Genomic DNA, 20225 nt, shown 5'->3' with positions numbered 1-20225 from the left:
AGGTTACTCACTTTCCCCTGTAGTTCCTGCATGTCCTGAGCTTATAGGAAGATGTCACCACAGTAACCTGGAAGTTATTCAAAGTATGTGCTCTCTGCCACAGTAACCTGGAACTTAACTGAAGTATGCACTCATTAGTCTCCCAGGCACTGCTCTATGCAGTCACATTGGCAGTGACAACCATTACAGTTCTATTTTCCTAGGTTTTTTTTTTCTTTTTTTTTGGATTATGATCTTAAGAATGGCTGTGGTTGTAGCTCAGGGATCAGTGCTTGTTGAGCATTTACAAAGACATAGGTTCACCAAAAATTTAAAAAAAAAAAAAATCAAAACAAAACCAATCTTAACAAGAAAAGTGTTTTTCTGAGTTTTACATGTTGAGAATTAACAAATAAAATAGATTTGCTTAAAAAAGTCATACAATATAATAAATTATTTTAAAAGAATATTTAAGAATATGTAAAAGAAAAAGCTCATAGTAGCAGTTATTCAGTAGATTTTTTTCATTCATTTAGAAAATTCTACAAGTTGTAAAATGCACCTAGACAGACCCATGTATCACTTACAAAAAAAATTTAAACCTATTTATGTTATTTTATGTATATGAGTGTTTGCCCATATTTATGTGCACCACATGTGTGGCGTGGCAGTACTCAGAGAGGCCAGGAGAGGGCACCAGATCCCCTGAGTCTGGAGTTACAAATGGTTGTGAACCAACATGTGGGTACTGGAACCAAACCCAGGGAAGGCCACCACAAATGAGTGCTCTTTAGCACTGAGCCATGTCTCCAACACTGGACCCATGCATAGATTTTTATTATCATCTATATTTTTGTTCATAAATTCAATTCAGTTTTCCACATTTTCTTTCAGAACCCACAGTGAATGAATGCCTAGGGGTATGAGATGTGTTTATGAGCAGTAAACAGCACAAATGTTCTTTCAGAAAGCGTGGAGTGAGCAGGAGCACTAGTCTGTTAAGCTTGATGAGAAATTTTTGAGAGCCTAGTAGTTTCCCAGAGGCGTCTTCCAACTTGGACATGGAGAGTAGACAATACTAATACACCATCTTCTGTCTCCGAAGAGAATTGAAACTCGGAAGCCAGAGTAGAAGGCAAACCTTCTAGTGGTCTCTGCTCTGTGATCTCCTCACCTGGGGACCCACCCTGGGAATTTGCAGCAGTTCCTTTTTGTCTCGAGCATCATAACTTGGTGTCAGTAGTCCAAAGTACAGATGTTGGGATTCAATTCAAAGATGGCTAAAGAGCAACAAAATCAAAACAAAACATATAACCGTTAACTGGTAGAGCTGTGAGGTAATTGTGGGCAGATAACACATCACTGACTGCTGGGTTCTGTTTCGAAATCCAGGAGCCACAGCCGCAGCCCGGAAGGAGGTCATCCGGAACAAGATCCGAGCAATAGGCAAAATGGCCAGAGTCTTCTCAGTTCTCAGGTGGGCTCATCTTTCCTCCCTTTCTGTTTCGAATATTATTGTATTCCTCATAGTGGCTGCCTTAACCCTCCAATAGTTCAAATGTTTTACCCTGCAAGGCTTGTGCTCCTTGTGTTGTTTATCTTTTTAAATGGAAATTGTCAACTCATCTGCATTTTGCTTACCTTCAATCTACTAAATCAGTTCCATGAAGAAAAGGTAGGTAAGTGGATTATGGGCCATTTTATCCCCCGGGTTGCTGCAGGATTTAAAACATTTCATAAGGAAAGTGGTTAGGACCCATTTTAGTTTGTGCTCTGGCTTTCGGGGAAAAGATGAATTTATAGGGTACATTTCACTAGCTTTTGAGGAAATGAATATTAACCATACATCTGTTTGTGTGAATCCGAACGAATCACTTACATGATACAAAAGGCATCTTCTGTAGTAGTCCCCTATAGGAATTTGTTTGCTTTTAAGTGGATCATGAATTATCTTACTGATGTTATTAAGCATGTGTTTTGAAACAAAGAGTTGATGGAAGAGACTTCCTACACCTTACTCTATCAATTTCTAGATAGTAAACAATAACTATATTTTTCTTAAAAGACTTATCAGTATGGTGTAGTTTTTACATGAGTGTTGTCTACTCCTGGTCATGCATATTAATGTGGAGAGATAGAAATGCTTTAGCAGTTATATGACTGCATATTTTTGACATATAACTGCTGTAATTCATATCTGTCTCTCCCTGTTCACCTCCTCTAGCTCTTCTTTTCTCTGCTGGCTTCCTCCTTTTTCCTCTTCCTCTCTCCCGACTCTGTCTTCCTCCATCTCTATTTCCCTGCAATTAGAAGCTCGAAATTGACCTCAGACATCTTACTCAATCACTCTCTCCTCTATTTATTGACATGGGGTACTTTGCCGAACCTGGAGTTCACTCACCCATTGCAGCTAGTGCAGCTATCCAGCTTGTGCCGTCTCTGCCTCCCGGGTGCTGAGAGCTCTGGTCTGAATTGCACAGCAAATGTTGTATCCACTAAGCTCTCTTGCAGCTTTTAGGTTTTTTTTTTTATCTTCAGGGGGCTTTGCCAGTTCATTGTTTCTCTGCCTGCCATTGCTGCTACTCTTGGTAAAGTCACTGAGGTGTCACTAAGTGACTTGGTGCTGGAAGTAGGTCCCCATGAGAAGGATGAGAAACTTCCCCATTCTTTCACAAGGATATTCCAAGTCAACAGCAACTCTGAGGCAGCTAGAGCCCTTGTAAAAAAAAGTCACATTGAAGGTGGAAACGAACAGAATCACTCCTGCAACTTAGTGAGCAAAGCTCTGAGTCCTGCCAGTCTTCTTTCTTCCTAGACTCCAGGGAATCACTTACTTCTGCAGTGAGTAAGAAGCATCAAACTGCAAATCTAAGCATATACAAAAAAGAATAATCAGGCAGTGTGAGGGCGACCATGTTATCAATATGACATTTAATTAGGGCAACAAAAAAACATGAGAGACATAATCTAAGCAGCTATGCATAGTTGTGAGAGATGTCATCTGAGCAGATATGCATAGTCTTCATGAAGAAGTGCAGTAAGAGAATTCAAAGCAAAGAAGATATTACGTACCAAGATTCTATTGTAGAAGCAGGAAGGGCAGTTCTGAAGCCCTCCAGGAAGTTCTGTATGGTTAAGGAAATGACCTGTGGGGATAAGCAATTATCTAAAAATCCTATGTTGAGTGAGTACCTCAGTCATGAATGTTTGCAGGTATATTGTCTTTATACTAACCAAACTACACTCTGTGTCTAACAGAAGTCACTAGGAGAGATAAAAATACCAAGGACTTCCATATAAAAGTACATAGATAAAAACAAAGAAAATACAGGAGGAGCCTCAATGTAGACATGAAGTGTTATGTTTTGTATTTTTTTTTATTTGAGTTCTCAAACCACATAAAGGTGAAAGAATCCATGTTGTGGATGGAATCCAATCCATCTCAAAGGTCTGGAAGTTTCCTCCAGGCTCATGACTGCTGCTGTCTAATATGACACCCAGGTGGACTGCTTCAAAACCTAGTGGTGACCTGTAGCTCAAGATGGCACATGTCAATAGGAAACAAAAACAAGGTGCATTTCATTGAAGTCCCATTCTAAAAGCATCTGTGGGCCTTATGTAAGATAACAGGAGTTGAATCCACACAAAAGTAAAGTAAGTTTGGCAGGCCCTGCTGAGCATTCAGTCTAAAGTGGAATTCAAGTTAGGCAGTTCACACAGCTGAACTGCAATGGCAGACATAGACACTATTGTAAGCCTGTGAAACATGTGCCGTATATGTGAGCAGATGTTCAGTGTGGCATTGAACAGAAGGAACCTTTATATTTCCTAGGTGATTGCTCTTAATGAGGCTGTCAGTGGAGGAGTAGGCTGGGTGGGTGGATGGGTAGGACCACAGCTGTGAAGGTATGTGGTGAAGAAATCATGACACACTCATTTGAAGTCATAAGGATAAGTCATGGGGTCCTAGGACCAGTGCCAATGGGATCTGTTTGAGGTGCAGGCTCAATGCTGGATGTTTTCCTTCATATTAAACACGTTTAAAAATAATCCACCTAGCTAGCTGCACTCAGTGGGGAAGCAACACTAATGTCTTACTCAAAACAACAATGTGGGAAAGAACAGTTGCACGTAACGTCAGCAACCTGGTGATGAATTGCAGGTATGTGAAAACACTAAGTAGTACAAAGCGTTAAGGTGAGCAGTTTGGTAAAACCTGAAGCTGAGAAAAACAACTCATCTATATCCTCGAGGTCCTGGAACACCAGGACAAAGTGTCTAATCCTTCTGTGTATGGCAAAGAAGAGTCCTGGAATGATTTTCATGGAATGGGAGGCGTGGTCCAACATGTTCCTTAGACGAAGATGCGAATGACGGGATTGGCTACTGAGCTAACTTGTTAGAAGGAAGAATGTTTAAGAGGCTCTGAAGTGATACAAGCAAAAGGCTGGACAGGCTCTCGGATGAGGCCTGCAAAGGAAGGGTCAAATACAAGGATGTGAAGACACTTACAGTTTGTAAGTCAGGAAGCAGCAGAATTGATATTGGATGATGGCACAGATTTCTCAGGTAGAGAAATGGATGCACACCATACACCATGCACAAACATGCACCATGAGAGGAGAATCAGAAAACAGTCTTTTAGTACCCCTTGTTAGCCAGGAAATACCTTTAGTCCAAGAACTCTGGAAGCCAAGACCAGCCTCGTCTATTAGGCAAGTTTCAGGTTAGCCAGAGCTACATAGAGAAACCCTGTCTTTAAAAACCAAAAATAATAATAATAAAAAAATTAAATACCCCTTGCAACAGATGTGCAGGCAAGTCGCCTTCTATCTGCGAATCACAAATAGGATATACAGCCTGCTTCAAAACAAGCGGCATGCAGATGCATCAGGAATAGAAGCAACTGCTCTGTCAGGTTTGGATGAGATGCCAGCAGTGGCCCTGATTTGGCTTTTGGGTAACTGTATAATGTTACTGTGAGCTTAGATTGGGCCCAGAACATGGGTTGCAACACTTTGTAAGCCAAGGCTAGCTCGTGGAGTGAGTGACAAGAGTCATCCTGGTAGGAGATTTTTAGCACGTTTTTCCAGAACTGTGTACTCTCTAATACACTCTGATGGTTCTGCACTAGTAAGGTCAGCTGGCCTAGATTCCATTCTTTTCTATAAGAACCTTTACCTGTGCAATAAGTGATAAGGAAGAAAACATTTTGAGAGTAGCCTACAGAGCAGTAGCCCCATGTGGTCAACAGGATGCTATTGTCTGGGAAAGAATGAATATTTCTTCAAAGATCAAACATTTCTTGGGATGGCTGCAGTGATTGCACCTACCAGAAGATTTATGTTGAGGCAGTTAGAAATTCCATCCTGGAGCGTCTGAGAGAAACAAAAGCCAAAAGTGCAGAGAGGGGAGTGAGCAGTAACATAAACTGGTGGTCTTGCTGAAAGAGAGCATGCAGTATCTGAGAAAGAATCCAACAAAACTTCTGAACAGTGTCTTCTAATAGAAACACAACATGAGACATATCCATCTGTTTAAATGTTCCAGAAACCACCATCAAAGAAACATAAAGGCAAATACCCCCCAGTTTCCTAATTCAGCATATGATCGATGTAAGATGTAGGAACCATTCACAGTCTAATCTTTCGTACTCCATCCTTGAAAATTTGCGCATTATTTGAAAGCAGGCTGTTTGATTTATACGCTCCATGTTTCCAGAAGTTGAAAGCTGTTGGTAGCTAGAGCTAGAGAGAGGGGAAAGGGCCATGAAGGGACTGAGAAGGACACCTCTACAATGAACAGGATGAATGTGGTACAAGGAGACTTTTGAGGAGGTCACAGTCCTCAGTGGGAACTACTGAAGAAAACCGTTTTCCTGAGAATTTTGGAGAGATGGGTGGACTTCAGAGTGGAGAGACTTTTGTGGTGAAGCAAGAGTGGGAGTCAGAACCACAGGAAGGAAGAAGTGAGTGGAATGAAGTATGTGAGGTAAAGGAAAGAAGGCAGCAGACAGATAGCCATCCTGTCAGAGGATTCTTACATTGTTTATGATTTAATTCCTGCCACTATAAATGTGATAGGTTAGAGGAGGGAAATTGAAACCCAGAACAGTGAAAGGCATCTTGACCACCAGCGTGGCTGGGAGATTTTCCTGGCTTCAGCTGTTTTCAAAGGGTGGCGGTGGGCCAGGGTGGGGGTCGTTCTAAAATAAAGAGGCTCAGTATCTTTAGTACAATAACAGAATTTTGAGAATTTAAAAATGACTTTGTTCACACACACACACACACAAACACCACCAACAACAACAATAACAACAAAAACAACAAAACCTGTCATCCTGTCGTTAAAATGCTAGCAACCAGGGCTGGACAGATAGCTCAGTGGTTAAGAGTACTGACTGCTCTTCCAGAGGTCCTGGGTTCAGTTCCCAGCAACCACATGGTGGCTCACAACTGTCTGTAATGAGATTTGATGCCCTCTTCTGGTAGGTGTGTCTGAAGATAGTGACAGTGTACTCACATGGATAAAGTAAATAAATCTTAAAATAATAATAATAGCAACCAAATGATTACTGGTCATTATTGGCACCAATTGTTTATTTTGTTTGAGCAGCCCTGCTTTTAAAATAGGATTTGATGCGAGTATTTATTTGGTATATAGAAATATTTGCCAGTCCTGAGGCTAAAACCTGCCTTTGAATGTGAATATGAAGGAGAGCTGTATTTGTTTTTGTAGTCGTACTTCTGAGTTTTCCAAATCTGCATTATTAGTATTCAGCATATTTCTTTTTAACACGACCAAGTAGCTTGACACGAGAACCGTGAAAAGGTTGAAATTCCCGTGTGAATGTAAACAGTGATTAATTGGCTGTCTCAATCCTAATATTCATGAGTAAACTCTGCAGTTAATGAGCTGGGCACCAAAACTGTAGATCAGAAATGCCGTTCTCCTTTCCATGTTTTCTAAAATCTCCTTCCCACAAATACGTGCTGAGTGTGGACTGCATACATGGTGTTGATCCAATGTACATACTGTGGTGCCAGAGCAGTGAAAGCAGAAACAAAGTCCTGTCCTCAGAAAGCTTGGCCAGTAGAGAAGTGGTCATTGCTGACCAAAGTAAGCAATCGAACAGGTAAGGTGAGGCATGGCTTGTGGAAAGTGTTGTCTGGAGTAACATTAGAAGGGACGACTTAAAGAGTCATTTGATGGCAGAGAGAAAGAGATACACACTCAGTCCTGAGAAGATGAGGACTAGAGGCCATCCCCTGGTTTAAGGTATGCTACATGAAGGACCCTGGTGGCAAGGGTAATCTAATGCTGGGTCGAAAGGGAGGCGTGTACATGGAAGAGTTGTTCTTTTTTGGTCCCTTTGAGACTTGCTCAAGATTTTACCTGCACCCTTGATGGAGAGGGCGTCAGGTAATTTTGCATCAAGGAGCAACAGAAATGGCATTATTATTAAATGTTTGCCTTTTGTCTGAAAATACCTATGGGCGGAAAGTGCAGACCTGTGTAAGATGTAGAAGAATGGCCTTCTACAAGGTTGTCATAGAAGAAAGTAATGGCTAGTGGGTGCCAGGATGCTCTGGGGAATGGTAAACATTGTAATGTTGACTGAGGTGAATGTTGTACATTCATCACATCGCCGCAGATAGGTACAAAGGTTGGCTGTGTGAACTGTTATGAGAAGCGCTGAGATAAAGGGTATATTTAAGGGTAGAGACATCAAGTGGCTCCAGTGAAGTTGCTGTAGAATGGGAAAGTAAACGTAGCTACACAATGACCTGTAAGTGGAAGTTGGAGCAACTGAACCAAGGAATCCCAGTTTCTGAACTGAAGAAAGGAACAGAGATAGGGAGACATTCGTTTTCACTCAGGCTAGACGTCATCGAAAAACTTTTGATAGTTGTGGCTGCTGGACACTGTGTGTGCGTGCGCACGTGTGTGTGTGTGTGTGTGTGTGTGTGTGTGTGTGTGTGTGCGTGCGTGGGTGGGTGTGCATGTGGGTATGTGTGGGTGTGCGTGTGTGTGTGTGTGTGTGCGCGTGGCCCTGTATGTGTATGCACTTGTGTGCTCATGCATGCCTCTGTGTGTGTGTGCGCACGTGCTTGTGTGCTTGTGCATACCCATGTATGTGTATATGTGTGCCTGCTTGTGTGCTTGTGCATGCCTCTGTGTGTGTGTGCTTGTGTGCTCAAGCATGCCTGTGTGTGTGTATGTGTGCATGCTTGTGTGCTTGTGCATGTCTGTGTGTGTGTGTGTGTGTGCTTGTGTGCTCAAGCATGCCTGTGTGTGTGTATGTGTGCATGCTTGTGTGCTTGTGCATGTCTGTGTGTGTGTGTGTGTGCTTGTACATGCCTCTTTGTGTGTGTGTGTGTGCATGCTTGTGTGCTCGAGCATGCCTCTGTGTGTGTGTATGTGTGTATGTGTGTATTACATGTATTATAAACTTTTCCCTGCACATGTTACATTGCAAGATCTGTTGTATAGAAAAATAGTAAGTTATTCCTATTTCATAGTTGTTTTTAATTACTGAGTTTGTTAATATGTCAAAAGTGATTGTTAGATGATAGGGATGTGAATCACTTACAATAAATTTAAAACATGGTCGTATGAATAATAAAAGAATTTCATGTAAACAAATCTGTGAAGAAAGAAGCTGAAAAAGAAGAGCTCAGAAATGTTACCAGCTGCTTGTGGTTACCAGTTGCCATCACTATCTCTGTCATGTGACACACAACACAAGGTCCTTCAGTTTTCCCCTGAAATTGTTCCTGCATAGATGGGTTTCACAGGCTATGCTGAGTCCTTTGCTATAAAGCAGATTTCTGCATATGCTGCTGTTCCCTGGGTACACGGGTCCTTGTTGTCACTGGAGATATACAGCAGCAGCTCTGCTTTGTGATGCGGATTATAAAGCTGGAATCATCTTCAGGATCCTCAGTATGCAGAGGAGACTAGAACTCCACAATGGCATAATGTAATTTCATCGCTGAAGTCATTTATAGAATATTCTCTCTGTATAAACAGATAAACATGTCTTGTGTTTTAAATAAAACAAAAGATTCACAGAGCCAGCATGAGGTGAATATGGGTTCTTATGTGTCTTCTTTTTCCACAAAAAGAAACCAAATTTAACTTTCATGTCCCCTCTGTGTCTTCCAGAGAAGAGAGTGAGAGTGTTCTGACACTGAAGGGCCTGACCCCGACTGGCATGCTCCCCAGCGGAGTGCTTTCTGGCGGGAAACAAACTCTGCAAAGCGGTAAGCAGGCCCGGGGATATGACTGGGAACGCATGGCCAACTGTGTCAGTGGAGCCTTGGGTTTCTCGTTCATGAAAGCTCACTCTTCGTTTCAGTTCTTCTTGGCTGGAAGAAAGATGAAAACCCACACATCAGGTTATATTCAGTCATGGCTAACACAAAGACACCCTTATTCACTGCAATACACCCTTCTTCTCACTAGCACTGCACCCCTAGCTTCAGGCCTACCTCCAGGACATCTCAATTAGGGTGTCAAACCTACGATAGTAGGTTTGAACCGTTAGAGATCCCTCTGTCAGCCACTCCATCATTGTTTGTTTTTGGTTGCCTCCTAATAAGTAGTCTGCTTCTTTACATGATTGATGAAAGCTATAGACATATATGTACATTATTATAGATTTTACTTAAAAGAATATAAAAAGAGTAATGTAATTATCCACTTGAACAGAAATGAGACTTATATTAGCATTTTTCTCTCATTCATCGGAAATACAAAAAAGAGAAGTGATTACAGCTATATTTTATTGGGTCTTTTTGTTGTTGGTTCTTTTTTTATTAATAATATCTATTTTCAGTAGGCATTTTACTTTCTAGTCATAACTGGCTACATAAGTACCATGCAGCATAATTTTTGTGATGATGAGACTTTCTCATGTCTGCAAAGGCTGCTGGTGACATCAGACGGTTGAATGTTTGAAAGATAATCAATGTAAAAGAAAAAAATCTTTTAAATGACCCTAAACTTTCAGTACATTTAACTTAAACATTCACAGGTAGCTAGTGTTACCCATGCTAGACAACATAATTATATGTACTCTTTCATTATGTTGTACTTGGCATTTTTATCCATTTTAATTAATATCACTAATTAAAATATAACACACAATTTGGAAATTTTACTGCTATATTAGACTTCAACAGATAAAAAATTTACAGCAGAAAATATGCTATAATATTTTAGTACTGTCTCAGCCTCTTGCATATTTCTCTCCCTGGATCTTTCTCATATTTTCTTTCCTATCCCTATTCTCCATCCCAAAAGACTCAGGTTTTTTTCTTTTTTTTTTTTTTTTACCGTTACGTTATTAAGATATTTCTTCCACACAGCACATAACAGTCAACCCGTGAGCATGACCTTGTCAGACTGTTACACTTTAGTGACAAGAGTCATAGCCTTTATTTTCAGATTGTATTCCTCAAAAACTACTATCCCTTAGTTGTCCCCCCAAAATTAAAAAACAATTCAGCAAAAGACAGAAAATCTGGAATAGCTCAGGGGGAATAAAAGTCCCCCTGAAAACTGTAGTTATAAATTAATCGCTTCATAAAAACAAAACAAAAACAAACAAAAAATAAAACAACCAAACATTTTCCATCTAAATGAGCATCCTGAGAAAGCACAGGGAGATCGTCTGTATGAGCGGACTGCAGCTCTGCCCAGCTGATGGAGAGCTACAGCTTCTAATAAGTGCAGCATCCAGCCGAGGCATGCACACAGTCAGGGCCTGACTGCAGACCTCCTGTGCTTAGGACACACTAAGCTGTGTGTACTTCTGCCCTGGGAGTACTGCTGTGGTTCCATAGTTTTGGCTTTGCTTCTAAAGCTAAGGTCTTTAAATGCTTACAGTAGACAGTATCACCTTCAGACGGTCACCTGTGTTTGTAGTTTCACTTAGTTGAGTTCCTTTTATTTTATTTTAAACCCATCTGTTTGTGTTATTCATGTGGAATTCACACACACAACTGAGTTGAGACTTCATTTGCCCCGAAAATTTAACAACTCGGTATATATTTAAAACCACAGTGTTGTCTGCTTCGTGATTCATATCTGATCGCCATCCATTGACATAAAAGGAGAAGCTACTCAAGGCTTTGACAGTCAGCTCTCCTCCGCGGTTGTGAGGAATCCAGAGTGTATTGTTAACTGGCATGCATGTGCCACTTGTAGTTGTAAATTTTAAATTATGAGAAAATGCAAATTGAAGTCCGGAGATAAAATATTGATATCAAGCATTTTGAACTTGGACAAATGTTTAATATTTTGGTGTTTAATTAAGGGAACATCACCTAGCTATAATAGCACAGAGAAACCCGTATATCTGCACAGGGAGAAAGTCTAAGTAGACAGTGGGCTTACTCGACCTCCAAAATTGCCAATTCAGCACATAATAAGGTGCCTCACTGAGGGAATTCAACCTTGAGACACCCTGTTCCCAAAGGTGCCGATAGAATTATTGCGTCTCCGGCCGTGCCCCTCTTGACACGCACGACTGGAGGAACTTCGTTTCTAACAATGGAATTGCAACAAGGGAAAAAACAAAAAACTTGAACTCAGCTTGCCTGATAAGAGATGTCCAGACCTTATCATTCTCTCTGTGGTTTCCTTCTGCTTCCTGGCCACCTCCTCCAGAAATTGTCTTTAAAAATCTCCGGCTGTTTCCCCTCCCTAGACAGCCCGATTCGTCTCCCTTTAAGTCCAGCCCTCACCCCCGAGCATTTCTGTCTCTGGAATCCCTACCTTCCACTATTCAGTAACATAAAGTGTAATGCCAGCCTCACACTCAGCTCAAAGCTCGGCCGATTCCTCTGACATTACAGCTACACATCACCAAGCATGGATTCGAACATGCCCTAAGAATCAGAAACACATTGTAGATTTCCATACCCCAGTCGTCAATTCAGCCCACACAGCAGCTTTTCTGCATGTTTCCCTCGAGGACTTTGTCATTGATTAGTGAGCCAGGACTTCAAGTCACCCATTCATCCCCTCAGGTGTGTGCAGGCCGTGACTGACATGTCTCACTTCTGTGGTGTGTGTGTGTGTGTGTGTTTTTTTTTTTTTTTCTCTCTCTCTAGCCTTTCTGTCTAGTTGTCTGTCCCAGAAGCCAGCACTTAGAGGAACATTAGTTTCCCCTCACACCCCCAGTTCCTTTGATCGTCACTGACTTGTTCTTTAGAGTTAAGAATCCGCTACTCATTTTCTCATTCATTTTGCACCCCCTTTCTTCTCTTCAGCTACTGTTGAGGCTATTGAGGCTGATGAAGGTAAATTGGCCAGTCCCCTTTCTGTTGTGCCTGCAACAGATAAGGGCTCTGCTGGGTGTATTCTCTTTTTTTTTTTATTTTTTTATTTTTTTATTTGCTGTAGCTTGTACAGAGTGTGTGGGTGTTGGGCTAACAGTTGTGGCTCAGTATTAACCAAAATGTTCTTGCTTTAAAGGGGAAAATGTCCTTCTATGGTTTGTTTGTTTGTTTTTTTCCCTTAAAGCTATGTCTGACTTTTGTATACAATGAACCTAGTCTAATCACAGAAAACTAAGTATTGTAATATATATATAAATTTCTATATATCCTGAATGATGTGGGTGGGGGTTAAGACAGCTGCTTTGACAAGTGACATGTAAAACAATATGCTTTGAGCTGAACCACCCTTCCCTCAGATCCGGTAGGACAGAGACGGAAGAATAAAATTTAGGTTGATTCCAGTCCTCTCAAGCTTGCAACAACAGACGCGCTTGGTAATGCTTGGTTAATGTTCAGTATTCCTTATGTCTCTGAAATAATTCCAATGTGAGACAGATGTGTAGAGGTTAACTTTTATCCTCGTCAATTTTAACCAATTGATATTCCGAAGAAAGTTAGCATTCAAAAAAATATTAGGAGCTCAAAGAGTATCTGTGGCTGTGGAAATGGCCAATCACAAGACGATCAGGCAGACAGTTAATTAATCCTTCCACCTGTCTGCTCTATGCTAGGTCTCTTGCTAGGAGCTTCAGGGGATATCGAGAATTGTTCATCACCCGCTGCCTGCTAGCACCGCGCAAGAGCAGTACAGTTGACCCATTAGTAGCTAATTTTTAATTGAAGGCTGTTTTTACCTGGTTATAGGAGAACTGCACATGAAAACAGTTTTAATACTATGCATATCACACCCTCTGGAATTTTTTGAAAGAATAACTTGAAGTTCCCCTTTAAAACAAAATTCTTCAGTTGTATTTTGTTCTTGCAAAATAACTTACTTTTTTTTTTTTTACAAAATTGTGTGCATATACAGTCCTTTGGTATGATGTTAAAAAGTGTCACTTTAGCCTTACAATTTGCTCATGATTTGGATATGGTAGGGGAAATGACAGCGATGTAAGAGAAAAATACAACTGTTTCCTAAATAGCAGTGAGCAAACTGCTATTTATGTGGGAATTCACTATTCCTCTTGGCAACATCTAATCTGCAGTGTGCATTCCTGTTGAGAGTTTGGCTGTTTTCTGTGACTCGTGGCTCTGTGTTGTGCTAAGTATACTCCCAATGTAAATTGCTAACACCATTGTCTGACCAGCAACTAGAGCAGAGCGCTTCCTTCCCTACAGGGGTAGACAGGTGTGATCAGAAATGGAGCCCCATCCATTTCTCTGTTCTACATTTTGCATTCCTGTACTCTGACTTCATTGGCTTCAAAACCTAGAGCTTCACTTTTTTTATTTAAATGAATCAAAGTTTCATAATTTATCATGATAGACTTGATTATGAGATGATATCATTTAGGAAAAAAAAGTAGTGTGTCTGTTATTTTTGCCCCATAAAATAATTGAGTTAATTTTCAGGGTGGGTGCTCATTAGACAGGTCTAGTACATTTCAGCTTATTACCGAATTACAGAATTACGAAGCTTTGCTTTGGGCCTTGGTCTTTCCCCATCTCCTCGTGTTCTTCCTCTCACACTTGACTAATCACCGTTATGCTAACCTTAAAATACAGAGGGGGAACAATCTGTTTTTCTTTATAATGAGCTTTAAACAACTGTGTAAATCTAGGAATGTCATCCGTACTAATGAAGGGCTGCACATTTATATTTGAGTGGTTGGCAAAGTGTCAGCTTTAAACTGCTTTACTTCCCATCCCCCCCCCCAAAGTGGGGAGGATATATGTACCTTGAAATTGTTCTTAATAAGCCATGGAGATGCAGCCCATCTCAGCATTGGTGATTGGCCTCTCATAGGTGCACCTGGCTCACTTCACAGAGAGTAAACCAAACTGACGCCATTGGTCCCCGTCTGTGTGTTTTATTTTCAGCTCACTGTTGGTGCACCCACTGAGGAAGTTATTTTTATTTTATTTTTTTCATCAATACTTCTCGTTATCTCTAGCACACTAAAGGTCACTAGAGGAGAAAGAAGGAAAGAGAAGTCAAGGTTTTAGTTAAAAGTACCAAAACAATTTGGTGCTGCAGTCACCACCTAATGCTGCTCTACCGAGAGGGAGTTTTAGGCACCCATGGGTACCAGGTGAACATCAGTTTGACCTGTTCACTGCTAAAGGGCAGAAAGTGCTTCTCTACATAGTCATGTGATCTATATGAGTTTCTTTTACCTCCTCACCCACTATATATCTTCCAGTTCAGTGGGAAAACAGCTTATAATTTCTCCCTCCACTCCCACACGCAGTGTTGAGATCTTACTGCCTTGGGGATGGGAAAGAAGTGTCCCTGTCCATTCCTTTTCTAGTCCTTAGGCCTGTTGTTCTAAGCCACGGCTAGAGTTGGGAGTAGAGAGGGCTTCCACTGAATTTGCCATTACTAGCACAGCGTCAGAGTGAGAATGTGGGGAAAGTGCAGTCTATTTAGGTCAGGGTTAGTGAGCTATCAACCCAGTGATGTGGCCATTGTTGCTGGATCCAGAAGCCTGCCCTGGGAACAGGTTTTTTTTTTTCCTTTACATACCCATTGTGGATTTCTGTGATTAAAACTTTGGTGAAGACAAAGAGAAATGCTTGCATCTTAAACACTTCAAGAGGACATTTTGGTTGGCAAGAGACATTGGCTGTTTTTAAACCCTTGGTTCCCTCCAGTATGGTAAGGAGTCTGTCGTGTTGTCTTCAGGTCCTGTCACTTGTTCTCCACTAAAGGGTCCCCACCCACTACGAATTCTCTAACCTCACTTGATGCAGCCGCGGTCCCCCTTGGTATGCTCCACCTAACGCTCTCTCTCTCTTCTTAATGATTTTTCTATTTAGCTATCAAAGGATTTTCACCACAACATAAGATCACTAGCTTCGAGGAGGCCAAGGGCTTAGACCGAATTAACGAGAGGATGCCGCCTCGCAGAGATGCCATGCCCTCCGACGCCAACCTTAACTCCATCAACAAGGCTCTCGCCTCAGAGACTAACGGCACGGACAGCAATGGCAGTAATAGCAGCAATATTCAGTGACCACTTCCTGTTCACTTTTTTTTTTGAGCTGCAGGGCATGATGGGATTGCTGCATCTCAGCAGTTGGATGTTCTTGCCTCTGACGGTAGCTTGTTTGCTCTGGGGGCCAGGAATTGGATTCAGTTTACACTATCATGAAAAAAAAAAAAGAGGGAGAGAGATAATAAACTATATTTTGGTGAGGGTGGTGATTAACCACCACTTTTGGGTATGCCTTTAAAAAAAAAGCTTCTAGGAAAAAAAAAAGTTTTAAAAAGAAAGCTAATGCTAGTCTATACTGCAATGTTAGGGGAATGAACACGTTTTCCTACTGCACTGGGGACTTTTAGATAGGTTAATGAAAGGCCTTTTATTCTGTTACTGGACACGAAAACTTTGTCTAATTTCTTATACTCTATTGTACGTTTACAGTTGCAGCACTAAAATGGAAGACATCAAACATTTTTAACAGAAAAAAAGATGTACAAACTAAATAAGGACTATTTATTGATAATGTTTTGCTACTCTTGTCAGACAATGGCTATAAACTGAATTAGGCAGTCTTAAAAAAAAAAAAAAACCTGGAAAAAAAAAAGAATGTTGCAAATTTGTTAAAATGCCAAAAAAAAAAAAGGACAGTTTAATTTTGTATAGATCATGCTTACCTCAGGTTCCTTTAGTTTGCTTGAATGTCCTTCTTTCCATAGAACATTATTAATTTGGCAGTGAGTACATTTTCTTTAAGTTTTAAGAAAAAAAACTGGAATAATTATACCCATCTTTTTTGCTGTTTATATTTAGGGGTTTTGTTGATAAATCAAGTCTTGGTTGTGGCTTGCTGAATTCAATATTTATGAGTGGTGCATTTTTAAGTATAGTGAACACGACACCATAGTGCAGTGATGAAGCCTCTATATTCTGTAAAAAACAAAAACAAAAAAAAATCTGCCTATGCATGTTTTTTAAGAAAAAAAATAAAATAAAATGGCTGTACTGGCCTGTATGGGCTGTAATGCGCTTAGTGGCCTGACATGTACTGGAAATGTATGTATACTGGCGAACTTTATATTCTCTAAAATGCTTAATGCCTTTGAAATTTTGTAATCAAAACAAAAGCTTTGAAAAAATCTAAAGGGGAGAGTATTCTTAAAAGTTTTTAACATAAGCTTGTCAGTGCACACATAGATGGTTGGCATGTTTAGCAAACTTTGTGAAATTTAAATAAGTTTGTAGTTACATGTGAAACTCTTAAATGCATGGTAACCGTTAATGTCATAACAGTTTAGTTATTTCATTCTGTTGTCATGTGCCACAAACTACGTACTTTTTTTTTCACTTTTTTTTCTCCCCCTTTGTATATTAGTTACGGGTTACAACTGGTTCATTCTGAAAACAACAACAAACAACGAAAGTCCATTCATATTTTTTAACAATTGTATAAGTGCCCAAGTCATTCACTACAGCCTAAAGCCTTGCCTTTGTAATTTGACTTCTGAAATGTTGGCGATCAAAGCATGCACCTGTACCAATGACAAAGAAAAAGCATTTTATATTACTACTCAATAAAATGTGCATGAACTTAAAGAATGCTCATCCTTTCACTGAGTCTGCTGAAAGAACTGTTGTGCACAGCCACCATGGTGTCCTCTGGGTGCTGGCCCTGCACACTTAGGATAGGCTGCTTCCCAAGGGCCTCATGATCCAAGAAGTGGTACCCACTTCTGTAAAAGTCTTGGTGGGTTTGTGTCTCAAAAATCAGGCAAGAGAAGTCTATTTACAGAGCAAATGCCATCTTCTGGCTCCCTTACATGCAGGACCGATTTTAAAAAACAGAGCATTCCTTTACATTGGAAACAGTAGTCATCAATTGGTTGTCAGGTTGTTTTAGTTGTACAGGATGCCCTCCCAACTACTGCAGAAAGGATTAGTCTCCTAAGAGCATTTCCATTGCAGACCAGACGGGCTGCATTTGTCCTGATAAGAAGTTTGTATTCACGTGCTTTTTAGTTGTTACCCTGCAGAGATTTAGGAGACACCACGTTTCAGTTTGTTTCTAACATTGTTCATTTTTCAGTGCACTTTGTTTATGTAATAAATTATGCCTATTATATTAAGTAATGAGAGTATGGCGATCAGTAATAAAGTATACCGAAACAAAAAGATATATTCCCTACAAAAGCTTCCCCCATGGTTATTTGAATGAATCACAATGTTTCTCCTGTGGATAGTTCCCCATCTCTAAACAAAAGTGACACCCAAGGAAAACAGATGCAACTCGCTAGAATGCTGTGAAAGAAATGGTCATTCTCATAACAGTGTGTGTATTTACTTTATTCTAACTGCAGAGAAAATATCCCCCAAAATATTAATAATGATCAGGATTTTTTTGGATTCCTTTCTTTTGCAAATTGTGCTAAGGAAACTGGCATAGAAATAAACATTTGACATTGAAATAAGCAGTCGATGTGAGTATTGCTTGTCTTTTTGCTCAGTGTTAGGAGACATTTTTTTTCACATGATAATTTGATCTGTCAAAGAAGTTGATATAGAGTTGAAGGTCTTTCTCCAGGATTGCTCATACTTACAAATCTTTGCTATTGGTCCCATCTCTTTAAGATGTGGACAGACTGTTGGATTCATGAGTTCTCTCGCTGGGTACTGGGTACAAGCACACATGCATGTGGGCACTCACGCATGCAGCCACACTCTCATCCCCAGTTACTTTGGTCTGGGCCAGGGTTGACTCCCTTTTTGCAGGGTACCAGTTTCTGCTAAATTTGTATGTAGTGTTTGGAGAACTAGATCTCCTAGTCTTCCTCAGCAAGCTTGCTTGTCTGAAATCTATTCGTCTTACATGTATTTTCAAAACTCTAAAAAGGGAACTCGAGAGGCTCAGCTGTGATGAGTACCAAGTGTGGTATCTCTGCCTGCCTAGGACCGATCACTTAGTATCATTGTCAATACCGGGCTATCTCATGCTATCTGTCCAGATGATGCTCCTGTGGTGCAGTGAAAGCCCCAGAACCATTTTTGCCCTGAAACATTTGCTTTCTGCCCGCCCTTGCTGTACCCATGTGAGATCATTTTAATATGCATCCATTTTCCTTTCCTTAAATTGGGCCTTAAGATGAAGTCAGCTACAGGGATGGGATAATCTGTCTCGTCTTACTTAAACTTGAGTACTTCATGTCTGTCACTCACTGGGCCCCTTGAATTAGACAAACCCAAGATCTCCAAACCTGAAGATCCTTTCTCTACCCTGGTGATGTGATCATATACTTCATTCATTCAATAAGCAGATGTTTCTGCTATGCTCTGAACATCCCTTTCCCTGTTGTACATTCTCATTTTTCACTCATGTGCACACACACATACACACACACACACACACAGCCACTGTGTCAGGCAGTCCTCATAGGTCCTTTGGAAGACTAATAAACATAGGTATGTTTATAGAGAAGAGACTGTTGGGGCATAGGAGAGTGCATCAGGAGAGTGGGATGAGTGCTGGAGCTCAGACTGTGGGCTGATGGGGTACACTGATTCTACAGTTCTCTGTGCTAGGTGGAAAATCAGTAGAACAACGAAATTCAATACCCAGGCTGCTCTGTCACCATGCTTGAACTGGGGTGTGAGTCAGCATCTGTGCATATGCGCTGGCTTGGTTCAGATACGAGTCTGCCCTACTCTACGACTTGCCACAGGGCTGTGAGACCTTTTCTGAGCTTCATAAAATCCTATTCCAATCTTGGCCAAGTGAATGATGAACTCTTACACTCGCTACATGAATTAAAAGAGATGATATAAATGGAGGAGTTGGCAGGACACAAAAGAAGCCCTCAAGAAATGCTCACTGTATTCAGCAGCCTGCTGAGTTACATGAAGGCTTACATATTCTGTGACTGAAACTCCTGTGTATGCGCAAGATGGTGTCCACTGAAAGTGTTTGTGTGATCAGAAAAACCTAGTAAGAGAAATGGTATTCATCTGGAGCTTTCCTTCAAGGATTAGATGGGGAGGAAGGGGAATCTGGGGAACAGCACTGGGAGCAGATGTAATAACAAAGAAGGAAAGTCAGCCACTTTGGGACCACTTGGCTTAAAGCACACGAGGAATGAGTGTGAAAGATGCAACCGGATACAGCTTGATGAGTTGTTTGTATCTGGAAGTCTTCAGTGTTTACAATGATGTACCTGATAGACTGTATGTAAACCACAGGGGCATTGCTGTTATTGAGACTGTAGCTTCAGGATTAATTTGGTGGATGGACAGTAATATCAAGGACTCGGGCTGTCCCCATCCTTCTCGGGATGTTGGCTTCTGTCCTAGGCTGCAGAGAACTGTCTGTAAACACCTGGCATTGCTTCCTCACACAACACTGTCTGACTAGTGGAAAATAACTGCAAAAATAACCTATAAATACAGCAAAGCCCAATTTATTGCTCATTGCAGCAGTGTAACCACTACCTCAGCAGGGTCGCAGTAAATCCAGATGTGGGGAAGGCAAAAGCAAAATATTTATGATGTTTTGTTTGGTGAAGGTTGGTCTTTCTATGTAGGAGTCTAATAAAAATCAGAGGAAGTTTGTGGCTCTGTGGGTTAAAAATGGTACACACAGCAAGGGGCAATTTACTAAGAGAGTTTTGAAGTGAGCAGTATCTAGACAAGGATGAGACTTTGCTTCCTCCGCAAACTCACTAAGCAATTTTTGACAACTAAAGTTCTCTCTCTCTCTCTGTCTCTCTGTCTCTCTCTCTCTCTCTCTCTCTCTCTCTCTCTCTCTCTCTCCCTCCCTCCT

The 20225-nt window shown here is 40.9% G+C and overlaps 1 protein-coding gene across 1 annotated transcript in view; it reads left to right on the top strand.

Annotated features, from left to right (window-relative positions):
- The window catches only part of Ppp3ca (protein phosphatase 3 catalytic subunit alpha), a 272769-nt gene extending 254883 nt beyond the window's left edge, over nt 1-17886 (top strand). The window contains exons 11-13 of the mRNA XM_028760375.1: nt 1372-1456; nt 9148-9245; nt 15252-17886. Coding sequence (XP_028616208.1) covers nt 1372-1456; nt 9148-9245; nt 15252-15448 — 380 coding nt within the window. The 3' untranslated portion in view covers nt 15449-17886. The remainder of the gene's footprint in view (nt 1-1371; nt 1457-9147; nt 9246-15251) is intronic.
- The last annotated feature ends 2339 nt before the right edge of the window (nt 17887-20225 follow it).

The sequence above is a fragment of the Grammomys surdaster genome, unplaced genomic scaffold, assembly GCF_004785775.1.
Source record: "Grammomys surdaster isolate TR1022 unplaced genomic scaffold, NIH_TR_1.0 126531, whole genome shotgun sequence".
NCBI classification, from domain to species: Eukaryota; Metazoa; Chordata; class Mammalia; order Rodentia; family Muridae; genus Grammomys; species Grammomys surdaster.
The sequence above is the reverse complement of the archived record's forward strand: the minus strand, read 5'-3'. Positions and strand labels throughout refer to the sequence as shown.